At 40.5% G+C, this 18,590-nt stretch overlaps 1 protein-coding gene across 3 annotated transcripts in view; it reads left to right on the top strand.

Moving 5' to 3' along the window:
* ARHGAP24 (Rho GTPase activating protein 24) overlaps positions 1–16,634 on the top strand; it is a 249,498-nt gene extending 232,864 nt beyond the window's left edge. Inside the window, exons 6-7 of one of the 3 annotated variants that reach the window (XM_079782174.1) lie at positions 6,716–7,793; positions 14,806–16,634. In XM_079782174.1, coding sequence (XP_079638300.1) covers positions 6,716–7,793; positions 14,806–15,049 — 1,322 coding nt within the window. In that variant the 3' untranslated portion in view covers positions 15,050–16,634. The remainder of the gene's footprint in view (positions 1–6,715; positions 7,794–14,805) is intronic. The other 2 variants (XM_079782176.1, XM_079782175.1) reach the window with 2 other exon arrangements.
* The last annotated feature ends 1,956 nt before the right edge of the window (positions 16,635–18,590 follow it).

Raw genomic sequence — 18,590 nt, 5'->3', positions numbered from 1 at the left:
TGTAGCTTGAGTGGAGGCTTAGGCCTGGCAAGGGCAGGTGGAAAGCTTGGCTTCCTCTGTTACCTAGGAAACCTTGCTCTCTGTGGCTGTAGCCATCTTGGTTTGGGTTAATTTGCATACTTGCTCTGATTGGGTGGTGGGTGTGGCTTGTGGGCGTGGCTTGTGGGTGTGTCGGAGGTATGGTAAATTTGCATATTTGTCTATTATTAGATAGGATAATATACAGCATCCCTACAATTTGTTGAAAAACTAGGTTATCTAAACTGTATAGTTTCCCATATCCTGAATTTTGTTGATTGCATATTCATAATGCAGTTTAGCATAGTTCTCTGCCCTCTATTTTCTATAAATTAGAACCTGGATCAAACTCATGTCTGATAATATTAGCAAGGCTATAGATCTTGTTATATAACATCTGGTTATCTTTATGTTGTGTGATCTTAGTGCAATTCTAAAAACTATTCACTGGATGTTGAAATGGTGATATCCTAATTCTATAATTGTTTTTCAATTTTACAAATGTGATAAAATATCCATAACATAAAATTTGCCACCATTTTTAGGTGTACAATTCAGTAGTATTATGTACATGCATATTGTCATGCTACAGTTACTACCATCCACCTTTACAACTCTTTTCATCTTGCAAAATTGAAACTCTGTATCCATTAAATATAATGCCTCTCCTCCCGCAACTCCTGGTAACCCCATTCTACTTTCTGTTTCTATGAATTTTATTACTAGTAGATACCTCATGTAAGTGGATTCACAGAGTATTTATCTTTTGGTGACTGGTTTATTTTAGTCTTCAATGTTCATCCATATTGTAGCATCATAATGTTTTAACTTAATAATTGGGACACTTTTATTATAAACAAACAAACAAAACCTCTTCTCCTCATCTACTACTTAGTAATCCAGTGTTAGCTTTCATAAATAAAAGACAGGATAAATGCTGCTTGAGTCTTTCCCTTTATTAGGTTTTAAATAAGGAAATAGATTGTTTTTTTAACTGAATTTATTAACAAAACCATACAGGTTTCAAGTGTGCAAGTCAACAAAACATCATCTGCACACTGCATCATGTGCCTATTGCCCAAAGTAAAGTCTCTTTCCATCCCCATTTATCCTGCTTTGCCCTCTTCTACCCACCAACTTCCTTTCCCTCTGGTAATCACCATACTGTTTTCTGTGTCTATGTATATATATAAATTTTTTACTTAATCCCTTTACTTTTTATTCACCCAGTCCCCCTACTCCCACCTCTCTGACAGCTGTCAGTCTGTTCTATGTATCTATGCTTCTGTTTCTGTTTTGATTATTGAATTATTTCATTCATGAGATTCCACATGTAAGTGAAGTCACATGGTATTTGTTTTTCTCTGACTGGCTTATTTCACTTAGCATAATACTCTCCAGGTCCATCAAGCTGTGGCTTCTTTAACATTCTCTAACTGTGAGTTCTCCTCCTCATCCTTCTTATTCTTCATCCTATTATAAATGTTATTATTAACATTATTTTGTAAAATATAATTATGAACTCACGTATTTAAATCTATTTCATGAGTCAATGCATTGTAATTATTGTTCTTTGTAATTACTGTTTTCCATCTTTGGACAATGGAAGCCCCTTCAACTAGCCTTCCCAGTCCTTTTGACATGACCTGAATTGCTTTTGGTAGCTTCCTTTCTTTTTAGTATTTCAGATTTCCCAGACTCATATGTTTCCTGCCCCAAACCTGAATCAACCAATTTCCAAAGAGTCCAATTTTCAAAAAAGTTGTTTTTAGTGGGAAATGATATTTTAAGACCAAGATACAGGTGCCAGTGATGCTCATTGCTACCGGTTTGGTCATTTCTAGACCTTTCAGTGGACAGAGCAAGTAGATATAAATGCTATTTACAGACATACTTATTACATGTAAAATATACATACATACACACCAAGGCAGTGTGTCATATGTATATACATACATACACACCAGGCAGTTTGTCATATGTTAAAGACAAACTGCCTCCCAAGTTCACACTGTACTTCCAATTCAAAATCATGTCTATAGCGTTTTAATTTATTATTTTCTCCACTACAGTTTTATCTCCTTCCAAATATGAATCCTGGTTCTCAAAGACATTGGAAATTACAAAATTCAAATATCTGATAAATAATCAGTTCTCCACCTCTTATCAAATACATAATAGTCTCAGAATAACAATAGTAATACTATTAATACCAGTATGTTTATTGCAAACATTTAAAAACTTTTTATATGTGATCTTTTAATTCTCCTTTTACTGTTTTGCTAGAGGCCCAATGCATGAAATTCATGCACGGGTAGGGTCCCTAGGCCTGGCCGGCGATCAGGGCCAATCGGGGCCTTCTGGTTGCTGGCCAGGGCCTTCCTTCCGGCTGCCGTCCTGGGCCTCCCTTCCCAGGCTGCCGGCTGCCTCCCTTCCTCGGCTGCCACCAGTGCTTCTCTTCCTCAGCTGCTGCCAGGGCCTTTCTTCATTCTGTGCCGCCCCCTGGTGGTCAGTGCACGTCACAGCAAGCAATCGAACTCCAGTCTCCTGGTTTAACTCCTGGGGGGCCAATTTGCATATTAGGCTTTTATATTTATAGATATTTATACTATATCTACATATACACATTAGATACTATACTCTCTTTCTTTTAGTTCTTATCCAGTCTTAGTTCTATATGTAACTATGCATTTAATGATCATCACTGGTCCTTACATTATTGTCTCTCTAGCCTAGTAGTTCTCAAAATGTGGTTCAAGGATACATGGGGGCCCCTAAGGTGCCTTCCAGAGGTTTCCAAGTTCAAACATATCTTCATAAAAATACTAAGATGTTATACCAAGATGTTTTATGTCCTTTCACTATGTTGACATTTGCGTTGATGGTGCAAAAGCAATGATGGAAAAAAATAACTAACTTAGTGTGAATCAAGGTAGTGGTACCAAACTCCACTAGCATCATTACATTACATTTCTCACTGCCATGCACTGGCAACAGGAAAAAATACAAATTTTACTTAAGAATGTTTTTGTTAGACAGTAGAACATATTAACTGTACTAAATACCCGCCTTGAGAACAATCTGGTGGAGAGATGAGCTCTGTGTGTAAAGCGCTTCTTCCACATACCGTTTTTAAGGTAATACAATAATCAGTTCAAGGAAATGCCTTTGTGTGATTACTTGAGTTGAGAGCTACACTAACTGTTTTTCCATGGTGCTTCATGTTTACTTCAGAGAGCAATGGACAAACGATAGTCATGCAGACTTGAGCTTTTGGCAGACAGGTTATCAAAAATGAACTAAGTTCATCTTTTTACTTTAAGAAAATCTCTGACAGAATGTGTTGCTGTTGATGAAATTTGAACAAGTAAAAAACTTTAACACCTTAAGCTTGACAGCTTCTTAATATTTAGCTATTAATATTAGTCTATCCTCTGGTGAGATTGTGTTGACAGTGACACAATTAAATGTCTTTGATACTCTAAAATTAAAGGTACCAACATCTGGAGGATCTGCCTTGCGCAGTGAATTTTTCAAATGTATGTTGTCATAAGCCAGGCATGTGTAGATGATCTGGTCAGCGTGCAGGTTAGGGTCTCTGATTTCACAGAGCCAAATCTTCAGTTTTTCACAGAGTACCACAATGTGGCAGCTTGCTTTCTAAGATGTACTGGCTTAGTTCCAATCCTTGGTTTTAATTAACCTTCCCTTTCTTTCATCGTTATTGTCCTAGTCCTCCCTGCTTGATTTTGATTCCACTCGCAAGAGTTTCCCCTCATGTGGAGTTTGGAAGGCGCTCTGGCTTGCCTGTGATGACAGTTCACAGGTGCTAGATGGCTCTCACTTCTTCAGGCTTGCTGAGAGATTGTCTCTATGGGATTAGGCACACTCCCTCCCAGTCTCACCTGCTGTTCTTAAATTAGCCCTTTGCATTTTGCAGCAAATTCCTATACTTGGGGGATTTTCTGTTCTCTGGCCCATTATTTCTTCCTCCTGCTTCCTCTCACACAGATGCCATCACCATGCATGTCTTGTGACAACAGGGATTTGTCTGCAGCAATTTCTTTTATAAGGTTTGGGAGGATATCTTGCCACCAAGTTTTATTGTGAATGTTGTCCACGAGTTGGGATTTGCTAACTAGTTGCTCTGTTTTTATGTGGGGATTTGGGGAGGTTCAATACTATGCTGCCACCATCTTCCCAGAAGTCAGTGATTTTTTTTTTTGTCTTTTTGTTTGAACTCTTATTGTTGCTGTTTTAGAAGACGTCCTATAAAAATTGCCTGGTCCACCCTCCCCCTCCCCCTGCCAGTATTGACCACAGAAGAGAGCAAAGCTGCTCCGCAGAGAAGCAGAACCATGAGCTCTGAGTTTCCTAGGACACCGAAGAACCCCATTTCAACAGGAGTCCTGGGCCTCTTTCTGCCCCTAAGAAACCTGGTGCCCAATGAGAAAAGTAATTTTCTCTAAATACAGTAATAATATGTGCATGGGATAGGTGCACAAGTGGACAAGTAGGTATTTTTAAAGAGTAGGGAGGAAATGGAGCAGCAAAGTAATCTCTCCTGTTGCTTTAATTTGCTCTGGTCATGAAAAGTCTTAATTCTGAGCTACAGCCATGGAGTTGAACACCACTCAGCAATAAAAAGAATGAACTACGCCCTAAATGTTTTGGCTCAGTGGATAGAGTGTTGGCTTGTGGACTGAAGGGTCCCAGGTTCGATTCTGGTCAAGGGCATGTACCTTGGTTGTGGGCACATCCCCAGTAGGCGGTGTGCAGGAGGCAGCTGATCGATGTTTCTCTCTCATCGATATTTCTAACTCTCTGTCCCTCTCCCTTCCTCTGCTAGCCAATTTGGTTCTGATTGGTCTGTTTCTATGCCAGTTAGAGTCAAAAGCTCTGTCTCCTAGGCAGCCATTGGCTCCTCACAGTTGACCCAGATTGGGTTCTGATTGGTCAGTTTCTATGCCAGTCAGCATCAAAAGCTCCACCTCCTAGGGAGCCATTGGTTCCTCACACTTCACCCAGATTTGGTTCTGATTGGTTGGTTTCTATGCCAGTCACCATCTCTGGGCCTATCAATGGAGCTGATGAGAAAGGTGGGGCAGATCAGCAGTCCCGGTGGAGGCCTTGAGAGAAATGGAGGTGCAGCTGCTGGCCAGACTGGGAGAGAAAGAGAGGCAAGTCCTGATCTAAAGCTGCCACAGAGGCAATGGATCAGTCCCTGCTTCTCTCTTCAGGCCTCTCTCTGGCCCTGATTTGCAGCCCCCTCAGCAGTCAGTTTTGAGGCAGGACTGACTTCCAGTTGGTCGAGCCTTGTTTGTTATCGGACATTACGACCCAGGGTTTTTATATATTAGGATGGCCCTGAGCAAAAGCTTAACCTCTCTGAGCTCCAGTTTTCTCATGTGAAAAATGTTAAGTCCTATCTCACAGTCTTTTGAGAAACTTAATTTAGACGCTGTAAATGAAACATTTCCATGTAGCACAGTGTGTCTCAGACTCTAACACAGAAATCACCCTGGGGATATTGTCAAAATGCAGATTCTGACTCAGAAGGCCCTCAGTGGGCCCTGAAATTGTGAAGCTTCCAGGTGAGGCCCTTGTTCCTGTGCTGTTACTGCTGGTGTCCTCTGGGAGCTGGTTAAGAATGTAAAGTCGTATGCCCCACCCAATGCCTACACTTTGACAGAATCTCCAAATAATTTGCATAAATATTAGTGTTTCAGCAACATTGATCCAGCACCAGACCTGGCACATGGCAGATCCTTGTTTTAAATATAAGTTTTGAATCATCACAGAAGAAATGTGCAGAACAGAGAGAGATATAACACATTTTTCCTATGCAAAATTTGATTTGATTTATATTCAGAATCAAATCTCGCCTAGGTGTTGCTTTAAGCTACAGAGTGGCCTCCCGACCAGGTCAGGTTTGTAAGTCTGACAGCCACTCAATTAGCAGCTGTTTCTGTGGAAATCTGCATTGTCAAAAGCCTTTGTCATCATTTTCCTCACCAGATATCATGGTTTAAGTATTTTATGTAGAAACTACATTTACTAACTAAAATTTAAATTTATTCCCTATGTGTACTTATCAGACATTAATTACTCTTACAAACTTTCATCAACATGATATAAACCGAGTTTATATCAAATTAATACAGTTCAAGCCAAAGCAAAGATGATTGATGTTTGCATTAGCCTAAACTGCTTTATTGTGGGTACATGAATAACATTAATACTTAAGAAGATTCTTAGGGAAATTATGGCCCCCAAGTAAGGAAACTAGTTTAGAAGCCTGGTTTATGGTGATAGCCAGTTTTAAGGGATTGGAGCCCAGATTGTAAATCAGTGAGAAATATGTAAAAATGTATTTGGAATTTCAGCTAATATACCATTAATCTGATAAACCCATTAATTTTTAAATAAATTACTGCTTTTGATAATAGATCAATTTTTCTATTCATTTTTTTGAGTTATTTTACTTGCTGTAACAAACGTTTAAGTGCTTGGTAGAGTTCATGGTACATGTTCAAGAAATTTTAGTTTCTGTTGCCATTATCATCATTAAGAATATAGTTCAGTCAGCACTGCTACTAATAATGTTGAATGTTCACCTGAATGTGGTCCTTTAAGGATCACTTTCAAAATGGGGAATAAATCAAAACTATTTCACTCATATGACTTTGTTTTCTAGGCACTGTGGTGGTCCAGCAATTGATGTCGATGATGATTAGCAAACATGATCGTCTTTTCCCCAAAGATGCAGAACTGCAAAGCAAGCCCCAAGACGGAATGAGCAACAACAACAATGAAATTCAGAAGAAAACCAGCGTGGGTCAGCTACAGAACAAAGAGAACAATAATACCAAGGACAGTCCTGTTAGGCAGTGCTCTTGGGAGAAGTCCGAATCTCCCCAGAGAAGCAGCGTAGATAACGGCTCCCCGACAGCTCTGTCAGGCAGCAAAACTAACAGCCCGAGGAACAGTGTTCACAAGCCGGATGTCTCCAGGAGCCCCCCTCTTATGGTCAAAAAGAACCCCGCCTTCAATAAGGGCAGTGGGATCGTCACCAACGGGTCCTTCAGCAGCAGTAACGCAGAAGGTCTTGAGAAAGCCCAAACCACCCCCAATGGGAGCTTACAGGCCAGAAGGACCTCATCACTGAAGGGCTCTGGCACCAAAATGGGCACCCACAGTGTACAGAACGGAACGGTGCGCATGGGCATATTAAACAGCGACTCACTTGGGAACCCCATGAACAGCCGCGGCATGTCCTGGCTGCCCAATGGCTACGTGACGCTGAGAGACAACAAGCAGAAAGAGCAAACAGGAGAGTCAGGCCAGCACAACAGGCTCTCCACCTATGACAACGTCCACCAGCAGTTCTCCATGATGAACCTTGATGACAAACAGAGTGTTGACAGTGCCACCTGGTCCACTTCCTCCTGTGAAATCTCCCTCCCTGAGAACTCCAACTCCTGTCGCTCCTCCACCACCACCTGTCCAGAACAGGACTTTTATGGCGGGAACTTTGAGGACCCTGTGCTGGATGGGCCCCCGCAGGACGATCTTTCCCACCCGGGGGACTATGAAAACAAAAGTGACCGGAGGAGTGTGGGAGGTCGAAGTAGTCGTGCCACCAGCAGCAGCGACAACAGTGAGACGTTTGTGGGCAACAACAGCAGCAACCACAGTGCACTGCACAGTTTAGTGTCCAGCCTGAAGCAGGAAATGACCAAGCAGAAGATAGAGTATGAGTCCAAGATAAAGAGGTGAGGAGAATCTGGAGCTCAAAACTGCCAGAGAGCCTCCTACTGGTCACACTCACACAGGGGGTTGAATATGCTCGTTCCAGAGCCAGCGTCCCCTCTTCAAGGCCTGGCTTCCCCGTTTGTAAACTGGGGGACTTGGGGAAAGTTAACTTTACCTCTTGTGAGCCTTGATTTCTTCATATGAAAAAATTAAATGCTAGTAGTATTTCCCATGAGAGCAGGTAAGAAACCATTGAGCCTTGTTCCTGCACAGCAGAGGTACTCAATGATGCTGTGAGGGTTTGTGCTAGAGGCTGGTTAGAGAGGAGCAGAGAGGGGAATGAACGGAGGGTTAGGAGCCTGTTTTCACTGACAGGAAAAGGATGGAATGAGGTTAAAGTTGTCAAAATAATCAGACCTTTTTTTATTCTTTTGATTGTCGAATGCTGAGAGAGTGTCCGCTACCTGCCAAGCTCAGTTTCAGGCCCTGAGAATTTAGCAGTGAATAAAACATATATAAACTCCGTCCTCATGGAACATGCCTCCATTGTACGAGAGACGACAGATAAATAAGTAAAATAGGTCCTCTGCTAAGGTAAACTGGGAAGAGGGGGAAGAGAGTTGGTGAAGAGCAGTTTTAAGGGCAGGGCCTGTGACAGGTTAGAGGGGAAGCGGTGCAGACACCTGGGAGAGGAGCAGGCGGAAATGCTGTGAGATGGGCTGGGCCAGGAGCTCAGGGAGGGAACAGGGAACAGGTGATGGGATCTTGGGGATCAGATTAAGTCTTTAGCTTTTACTCTGAAATAAGAATCCATAAAGGTTTTTGAGGAAGGTGTTGACATGAAGTATATTCAGATGGACAAGGAAAATTGTAGCCTAAATGGGAAGCAAAAACTATGATTTATAAGGAAACAGCTATGCTAAAACCATTCACATCTTCTCATCAGATAGCCAAGGCAGGAAGAAGTTTGCTTAGCAACTTCTCCAGGAAAGCAACCCAGGCAAGCTAAAGGGGCATTGTCTGAGTGTCCTGAGTTCACAGGGCCTGACTGTCAGGCCATGGAGAATGGAGCCCAGGGCTCACAAACATAATCTTGTCCTGAAAGTCACCACATTCACATGTCACTGAGGTCACAGAAATGGCAAAACTGTTTTTGTTTTGTTTGTTTGTTTTTGTTTGTTTGCATGTGTGTGTGTTTTTTTGTTTGTTTGTTTGTTTGTTTGCTTTAATTGATTTTAGAGAGAGGAAGAGAGAGGGAGAGAAACATCAATGAGAAAGAAACATCCTCCTGCACGCCCTCTACTGGGGATCCAACCCACAACTCTGATAGGCATGTACCCTGATAGGGAATTGAACCGGTGACCTCCTGGTGCTTGGGACCATGCTCAACCAACTGAGCCACACCGGCCAGGCAAAACTGATTGTTTTTATGTTCTCCTTTCAGCATCGGATAGGGCAAAGAACACTGAGCTCCCAAGTCAGAAGGCCTGAGGCTCAGTTCAGTGTGAGGGAACCCCTCTAGTGTTCTCACTTCCAGGCTCAGGCTATGTGTTGGGTGGACCTCTCCCCATGTGGGGGTCCTAAGACCCTTATCATTTGTGAACATCAGTCTTTGTCCTGCTTCAACTGCTTCCATGTCTCCACACCCCACATGGTTCCTTTTACGTATATAAACTTGACTTTATTTTACCATTTTCCATCCATTTATCAATCATCAGGCCAAAAGATACTTATTTTCAAGAGCTATGGTAGAGTAAATATAGACTAAAATGCTATTTATATGTTAAGTTGAAAAATTACTTTCGAAAGCCGTTTTTGTAAACTTCGCTGAATGGAAAGTTGATTTGAATTTTTCTACATAATGCCGAGTGACGGGAAGTTTAAATAAGAAGAAAAAGGCATCAACATCTTTAAGGTTACTCCTCTTTCTAAATGTGATGTTTAGAAGCCCTGGCTACCAGAACTCTGCATCGCTGCCAGTGCGTGGTGATAAATGAGCACTTAGCACTGGGAAAGGAGATAGCAGTTGAAGCTTGCATTCATCCTAATGCAAGTTTCAACTGTTATCTCCATCCTGGAAATAAGTTATCATCCTGAATGGCTGCAGATGAACATATTCCTTTTCGAGGACATTGGTGATACATTTACGTTCTGAGTCTATGGTGCATTTCAGAGACTTTGATAACATAATAGAACTTTCCAATGGAGTGGCATCTCACGGGGCCCTTTCACTGTAGCATTCCTACCACCTGACAGGCAAAGGGAGGGGCTCACAAAGTAGAGCAGAGGAGCTGCCACGTGCCCAGGCCACAGGAATTCCTGCTTAGACTTACACATTTCGCTTTCAAATTCTTTTTAACTCCTCCCACAAATATTGATGTTAGATAGATAGATGATACATACATGTGTACATATATATGTACATACCTGAATAGCTCAGTGGGTGATAGATAAAATAGATGGATAGTACTTTATCAATTATTGATATGTTTTTTAGTTTTTAAACATGTGAGTTTAGTGTTCTCCCCCACTCTCCCCCCCCCATTTCCTTTATTGTATTATAGTCAGAGAAATTTATTTTTATGATATCAATTATTTGGTCTTATAAAAACTATTCTTTTTTGATTGGTTTGGGATTTTATATATGACCATAGAGCAAGTCTGTTAATCAAGCTGCTTAAATCTTTTACATTTCTCCTCATTTTTATCAGATAGATCTATAACTTCTAACAAAGGTAACTTAAACTCTCCTAATGTTTATGGATTTATCAATGTCTCCTTATAACTCTGTTATAATTTATATTGACTTATTTGAGGCTACACTGCTAGGTGAATAAAAGTTCAGAGTTGTTTGTATATTTCTGATGAATTGATATCATTGAGTAATGGTCATCTTTAGTTATAATAATGCATTTTTCCCACAAGTCTATTTTTTCTGATATTAGCATTGCTATACCATTTTTTATTTTGATTAGTAAATTTCTGCTATCTTTACCATTACCTTTCAAATTTTATTTGATTTGAGGACATGTATTTTTCAATTCTGGAATATTTTTATCTATCACCTTTTTATTTCATCTTCCCCATTTTCTCAACTTCCTATTTCTAAAACCCTTATTCAAGTATGTTGGGCCTTCTTAATCCATGCTCCATCTCTGTTAACTTCTCTTTCTCACATTAAATTTCTATCTTTCTCATTCTGTGAAGCATTAGGGACAATTTTCCCAGACCTGTTTTCCAGTTGACTAATTATTTTTTTTAAGATTTATTTTTAATTATAGTTGACATACAATATTATATTAGCTTCAGGTGTACAAGACAGTGATCCAACATTTATATACCTTACTAAGTGATCACCACAATAAGTCTAGTAACCATCTGTCACAATACATAGTTATTATAATATTATTAGTAGCCCGGTGCACAGATTCATGCACATTGAAAGGAAATTAATTAGAATGTGACTGCCAGGGCGGGACTGGGCGTGACAACCGGACACGCTCTGGAGCCAACCTCCCATGGTTGAAGGGCGTCTGCAGTCACCACAGCTCTGCAGTAAACCAGATTTGGGGCCCACAGTGCCCCAGGACCATAACCCACGGCTGAAGGTGAAATCGCGCAGTCCCTCTAGGAATTGGGCTCCCTCCTCTCTGGTTCCAGGGTGCGTCACCCGAGAACTGCTGCTGCCAAGTCACTGCAGCTAGGCAGCTCCTGTGTTGGGCGTCTGCCCCCTGGTGGTCATTGCACATCTTAGGTACCCGACGGTCAGATGGTCACTTAGCCTTTTATATATGTAGATTGACTATATTTCCTATGCTTTACACCCCTGTAACTTATTTTATAACTGGAAGTTTGTGCTTTTTAATCCTCTTCCTCTTTTTCTCCCACCTCCCACCCTCCACCCCTCAGAAAACCATCAGTTTATTTTCTGTACCTATGAGTTGGCTTCTGTTTCATTTTGGGTTTTTTTTCAATTGTGTTGTGTTTTTTTTTTAATATATTTTTATTGATTTCAGAGAGGAAGGGAGAGGGAAAGAGAGAGATAGAAGCATCAATGAGATAATCATTGATCAGCTGTCTCCTATACATCCCCTACTGGGGATTGAGCCCACAACCCTGGCATGCGTCCTGACTGGGAATCAAACTGTGACTCCTGGTTCATAGGTCAATGCTCAACCACTGAGCCACACCGGCTGGGCTTGTTTTTTAGAATCCATATATAAGTAGAATCATATGGCATTTGTCTTTCTCTGGCTTATTTCATTTAACATAATATTCTCTAGGTCCACCCATGTTGTTGCAAATGGCAAGATTTCAGTCTTTTTTTATGGCTGAGTCATATTCCATTGTATATATGTACCACTCCTTTATTAATTCACCTATTGATGGACACCTACATTGCTTCCATATCTTGGTTATTGTAAATAACGCTGCAGTGAACATAGGGTGTATATATTATTTAAATTATTGGGATTTTTTCTTCAGATAAATACCCAGAAATAGAATGCTGTATCATACAGTACGTCTGTTTTTAATTTTTTGAGGGATTTCCGTACTCTTTCCCATAGCGGCTGTACCTAATTTATAATCCCACCAACAATGCAGGAGAGTTCCCTTTCCTCTACACCCTTGCCAACACTTATTTGTTGTCATTTTGATGATAGCCTTTCTTTAGGTGTGAAGTGATACCTCATTATGCTTTTGATTTCCTTTTCCATGATGATCAGTGATGTTGAGCACCTTTTCAGGTATCTGTTGGCCACCTATATGTCTTCTTTGGAGAAATGTTTATTTAGGTTCTTTGACCATTTTTTCATTGGATTATTTGCTTTTCTGATATTGAATTATATGAGTTTTTGGTATATTTTAGATATTAACCACTTACCAGATTTATCATTTGCAAATATTTCTCCCATTCAGTTGGGTTGTCTTTCTTATTGATGGCTTTCTTCACTTTGCAAAATTTTTTAAGTTTAATGTAGTTACAGTTTGCTTTTGTTGCCTTTGCCCAAGGAGACATAGCCAAAAATGTATAGCTTAACACTGACTTTTTTTATTTTGCTGATTCAATTCTGACACTTCACTCGGCCCATGAGTAGAGTTTTTCTGGTCCCTTTTGTATAAAGGTAATTAATGCTATAAGCTCTCATCTGAATCACTCTCAGTTTTCTTCCTCTCTTATACCAGAGACCTCTTCTCCCCCATGTGAAAAAAAAACACAAAAAAAAACAACCAACTAGCTCCTGCCTCAGACCTCTATCCAGGACCAATACCCTTTGTGTGCTTCCACTTACTGTTCTAAATTGGAGTATCTTCCTCGGTTACGACACTTGAAGATGCTCTTGTATTTCTTTTAACCTTGCTATGTATTTTTAACGTTTTTATGTATTTTCCCAGCATCACTCTATGTCTGCAGTGGGCGGGGTTCCCTTCTGTATTCCACTCAGGCCGTTAGAGTCCTGGAAGTTTCATACTCGCGCCTGATACGTATAATGTATCAGTACTGTTTAAAGGGTTGTCTTCATTGGTATTTATGCTTGAGTTTCTTTCAGTATTTTTATTTCTAAAATAAACAGCTTTAAAAAGCAAGGAGAATGTATTGTAGACTAATTCTTTTTTAAAAAATATATATTTTATTGATTTTTACAGGGAGGAAGGGAGAGGGATAGAGAGCTAGAAACGTCGATGAGAGAGAAACATTGACCAGCTGCCTCCTGCACACCCCCTACTGGGGATGTGCCGGCAACCAAGGTATGTGCCCTTGACCGGAATCGAACCTGGTACCTTCCAGTCCGCAGGCCGACGCTCTATCCACTGAGCCAAACCTGTTTCGGCTGTAGACTAATTCTGATTTGCAACCAGCACACTCCCAGGTTGTCATATAAAAAATTGTGATCATGTGATCAAAACAGCCTTCTAACTGATTAGAGAATATGAAGAATAACTTTTTAAATCCTAGTTACTTTCAAAAGAAGAACAGGTTTATTTCTAAAGTGTCATTATTTTTATCTGGATGAAATAACACATGAGACATTACAAAACAAAAACAATTGATATTTTAAGTTTGAAAATTGTTATTAAGATAATCAGATTTCTGAAATTCAAATTTTAGTGTTATGGTAACTTTAAACATATCCCAGGGATATTAGTTCAGAAGAGAAGACACAAAAAAAGTGAACTATTATTAAGATTCATCATATAGTAAACAAGTGCTTAATACTCCTCCTTGAACAACAACAAATTATGTTTTGGAGCTTACTGATTATGGAGAAAACTGTTTTCAAGAAAGTTATCTAAAATCATACAATTATCCAAAAGGATACAGCTATCTATCAATCTATAGAAATATAAATCTAGAGATCCTAAGATACAGTAACTTGGAAAGCAGTGAGAATTAGGGATAGCAGGTTACTTGGGTGGACTTCATTGTCACAAAATGTCAGGTGGATTACTTATTCACCACATGTTACCTCCACCACTCTTCTGCATGTATGTTAGCTACTTTTGGTACCACTTTTATAATATTCCTATGTCTCGGAAAGTTCATCCTTAGCAGTGGACTCTAACAATGATATTTTTATTATCATTATTTTTCCTCTCCTAGAAACCAAATAGGATTGCTCCCCTTTTCTTCCCTCTTTGCTGGGCTTTCCCCCTTTCTTGTAGTAAAGCCCAGTTTGCAGTAAGGATCCAGGAAGCCTTGTGGTTTGGGCTGCCTTCTGCTTCTGCTGCTCTGTGCTGTGTGACATTGGCTTTCTGACTCCTCTGTGCTGACATTTATACGTAACCTTTCAAATGGCAACGAAGTGCTCCTGAGAGAGGTCTGGGGGTATCTTGTTAACATGATAGCAAATCATCTTAGCAAATCCTCAAACAACAACAGCAACAAAAACCTTTCAAATCACTGGACCTTACTTCACTCCAATTTCCTAAGCTTTGCAGAGACAGAGTTTAGAAATATATTTGTATCGCTGTCCGATTGCACGTGAATAAAATCGCTTTATCTTTTACTTCCTCCCCAACCCTTTGTAGCTTAGAGCAGCGAAACTTGACGTTGGAAACAGAAATGATGAACCTCCATGATGAACTGGATCAGGAGAGGAAAAAGTTCACAATGATAGAAATCAAAATGCGGAACGCAGAGCGAGCGAAAGAAGACGCCGAGAAAAGAAATGACATGCTTCAGAAAGAAATGGAGCAGTTTTTCTCCACCTTTGGGGAGCTGACGGTGGAACCCAGGAGAACCGAGAGAGGAAACACGATATGGATCCAGTGAGCCGGCTTTCTCCCGCTGTCTCTGGTGGATCTGGGAAGGAATCTGGGGTTCCTGTGGGAGGATCACGGGGGATCAGGTGACAGGTCACCTGGCTGTACAGTGCTCTAACTGGTGAAGGAATATCATTTACAGACATTACCCATCCATATCTGCAATGTGTACCAAAGTTATATCACGCCCCATATGCTACTGTCAAGTGTTACAACTGGATATGTGTATATAGAGTAGTTTTTTGAAAAGTAAACTAAAAATGAGAAGCATATCTCAAGAATTATTTTATTGCAAGTCTTGTATTTAAAATGTTAATTCAATATGTTGTTGCAATTTAGCTTGCTTTCAAGCTTCACCCCTTGCACTTAACATAAGCTATTTTTGCCATTGTGTTATCATCAGCTTATTTTATAGATCAATATTTTTATTTCCCTTTTTTTGCTGAGGAAATGAAGATAAAGGAGATATATAAAAATATATAAATATATATATAAGATGAGTTATTAAAAGCAAAAGAATACTTTGTGGCTGTGCTATTTGTGCCAATAGACCTTACCATGACCAAAAAAAGAAATGTAAAACGTTCTATGAAATACAGTGGAATCACCAGGAACCTTTGAACTGCTCTGTCAATTCTTCCCTCGACACTGCTCAGTTTGCTTTGTGATGATTTGGCACTGGACATGTTGGACCGTGTAAAAAGATCCCTTTCTTCAGCCCCCTGGTCTGCCTGGCCAGGTCCACAGATGCCTGTCTGCTACACAGGATGCACCTTAGAGGGGCAAAGTGGGAAAGGAAAGCATTTAACCAGTCATGCCTTGAGTTACTCTGTCCTTCTGGCCTGAGTCTCTGTAACTGCTGGACGGTTACCTGAGAAAGTCTTCCTGCCCTTTGAGAGTTAGGAAAAAGGCTTAAACCACTTGCCCCACCCCTGCAATGCCATTTTCTGAGCACCTGCCTCCCACTCAGACCTCTCCCCCCACCCCGCCGGGTGACTGCACTTTGGGGCTTGTCACTCTCAGTTAAACCACTAGAGTGTGTACCACTAAGTGACATTCTCCTCTCAGTCAGGCCGACTGTTCTGTTGTCACTTGGGATTCTCTCTGAAGCACACGGAGGGCAAAGGCATGTTGCAGCAAGAGAGAGGTGATGGAGGGCAAGGGGACCAGCAGGAGGAGGAGACAGAAGAAATGAAATAACAATTTTGCTTCTGCTTTTTACAGTATTGTTTTTCCCTGTTGGAAACATAGTCATTCACGGTAATTTTAAAATGAGAATGCTTCAAGGTCCAATTTTGATGAATTTGTGAACATTAGTAATGATAACTTTCTAGAGAAGCTCATGTTTCTCAGAAGCGAGAGTTTGAGGAGAACAGTTCTTCACATGTCAATAAGACAATGCTTTTATGAAGCCAAACAAATACATCTTTCTCAAAGGAAAACAGAAAGTCACCTTTAAAGGCATAATTGGAAATAAACACCACTTGAGTTTATGGGATTGGTGTGTTTGAAGGTTCTGTTTGTGTGTGTTTCTTTTTTCAATGGGGAGAGTAGGCTTGACAGCATTCATTCTTGTCACTGTGCTGCTTTTGTTTACAGCCCTTCAAGGATCGAGCTTACATGGTCCTTTAGTATCAACCACTGTGTACATACCAATGCCCAGTCAGGGTAAGAGTGTGTGCAGGAGGCAACCAGTCGATATGAGAAACTCATCGATGTTTCTCTCTCCCCCACCCTCTCCTCCACTCTCTCTAAAAAAAAAAAAAAAAAAAAAAAAAAAAAAAAAAAAAAATCAATGGAAAAAATATCCTCGGGTGAGGATTAAAAAAATAGATACCAGAATTACACTGAGTGGCCAGATTATTATGATCTCTGAATGCATAATAGTCTGGCCACTCAGTGTGTGTGTGTGTGTGTGTGTATTAGAAGCCCGGTGCATGAATTTGTGCATGGGTGGGGTCCGGCCAGCCTGGCCAGGGGGAGGGGACATGGGCGGTTGGCCGGCCTGCCTGCTGGTCGAACTCCTGGTCGAGGGGATAATTTGCATATTAGCCTTTTATTATATAGGATATACACTGAGTGGCCAGATTATTATGCGTTCAGAGATCATAATAATCTGGCCACTCAGTGTATATCTTATTGATTTTAAATCTCTCACTCTCCACCATTTATGTTATAGAGTGCCAGCACAGAGAGTTAGCAAAAAATTATGAGGGATGCTGTTATTAATTTTAATTATTGATTTTGGTGATGATGACCTCTAATTAATGGATACTGAGTTTCTATTAGTTCTCCTATTAATTAAGCTAAAAGCCTAGAAAACATCAATACAAATTGACATAAGAATAAATTGGAAATAAGTACTTAGGTAGTATCAAGAATTCATTTGCTACATCTTATATATACTTCTTTAAAATTATTTAGGTTAGTCCTGGCCATGTGGCTCAGTTGGTTGGAGCATTTTCCCATACACCAGGAGGTTGTGGGGTTTGATTCCTGCTCAGGACCCGTACCCAGGTTGCAGGTTTGATCTGCAGTTAGACACATGCAGATCAAACCTGCAATTTAAAAAATAAATAAAACTATTTAGGCTAACAGCAATAATTCTTTTTTCCCCTTTTTTTAAATCCTCACCCAAGGATATACTTTTTCATTGATCCTAGAGAGAAAGGTAGGGAGAAAGGGAGAGAAGAAGAGAGAGGGAGGGAGGGGGACAGAGAGAGACAGAGAGAGACAGAGAGACAGAGAGAGAGACATCAATCCAATGCCTCACACAGGCGCCCTGACTGAGGATCAAACCCATGATGCTCTAACCACTTAGTAGACTGGCTAGAACAATTGACTACAATAATTCTCAAATTATGAGCTCAGAATAAAAGATTTTCTTACAAGTGGTGAGTCTATAATATTGGTCATAGAGAAGCATCAATCAGATGCTCAAACCTCAGAGGGAAGGTAGGGAGGGTGGGGTAAGGGGGAAAGATCAACCAAAGGACTTGTATCCATGCATATAAGCATAACCAATGGACGCAGACACCAGGGGGGTGAGGGCATGAATGGGAGTGAGATTGGGGGAGGGGGGCGGGGAATGGGGAGTTAAGGACCCATATGTAATACCTTAATAAAGAAAACAATATATTGGTCTTACTAGTCAAACTATATGGCAGGAATCCTCTAGAGAACATTTAAAATAGAATTGCCTAGGACCGTGGTCGGCAAACTGCGGCTCACAAGCCACATGCGGCTCTTTGGCCCCTTGAGTGTGGCTCTTCCACAAAATACCACGGCCTGGGCGAGTCTATTTTGAACAAGTGGCGTTAGAAGAAGTTTAAGTTTAAAAAATTTGGCTCTCAAAAGAAATTTCAATCGTTGTACTGTTGATATTTGGCTCTGTTGACTAATGACTTTGCCGACCACTGGCCTAGGACATCAGGACAACTCAAGTGTATCTTTTATATGCAATTTTATTATGAAATGACTAAAAACCCAAGTGGAATTTAAATAATGTTATTGCTGTTTATTTTTATTGATTCACAAGCTGAGGCCTTTAA

This window comes from Cnephaeus nilssonii, assembly GCF_951640355.1.
Source record: "Cnephaeus nilssonii genome assembly, chromosome: 1".
NCBI lineage: Eukaryota > Metazoa > Chordata > Mammalia > Chiroptera > Vespertilionidae > Cnephaeus > Cnephaeus nilssonii.
This window is presented reverse-complemented; position numbering and strand designations above follow the sequence as displayed.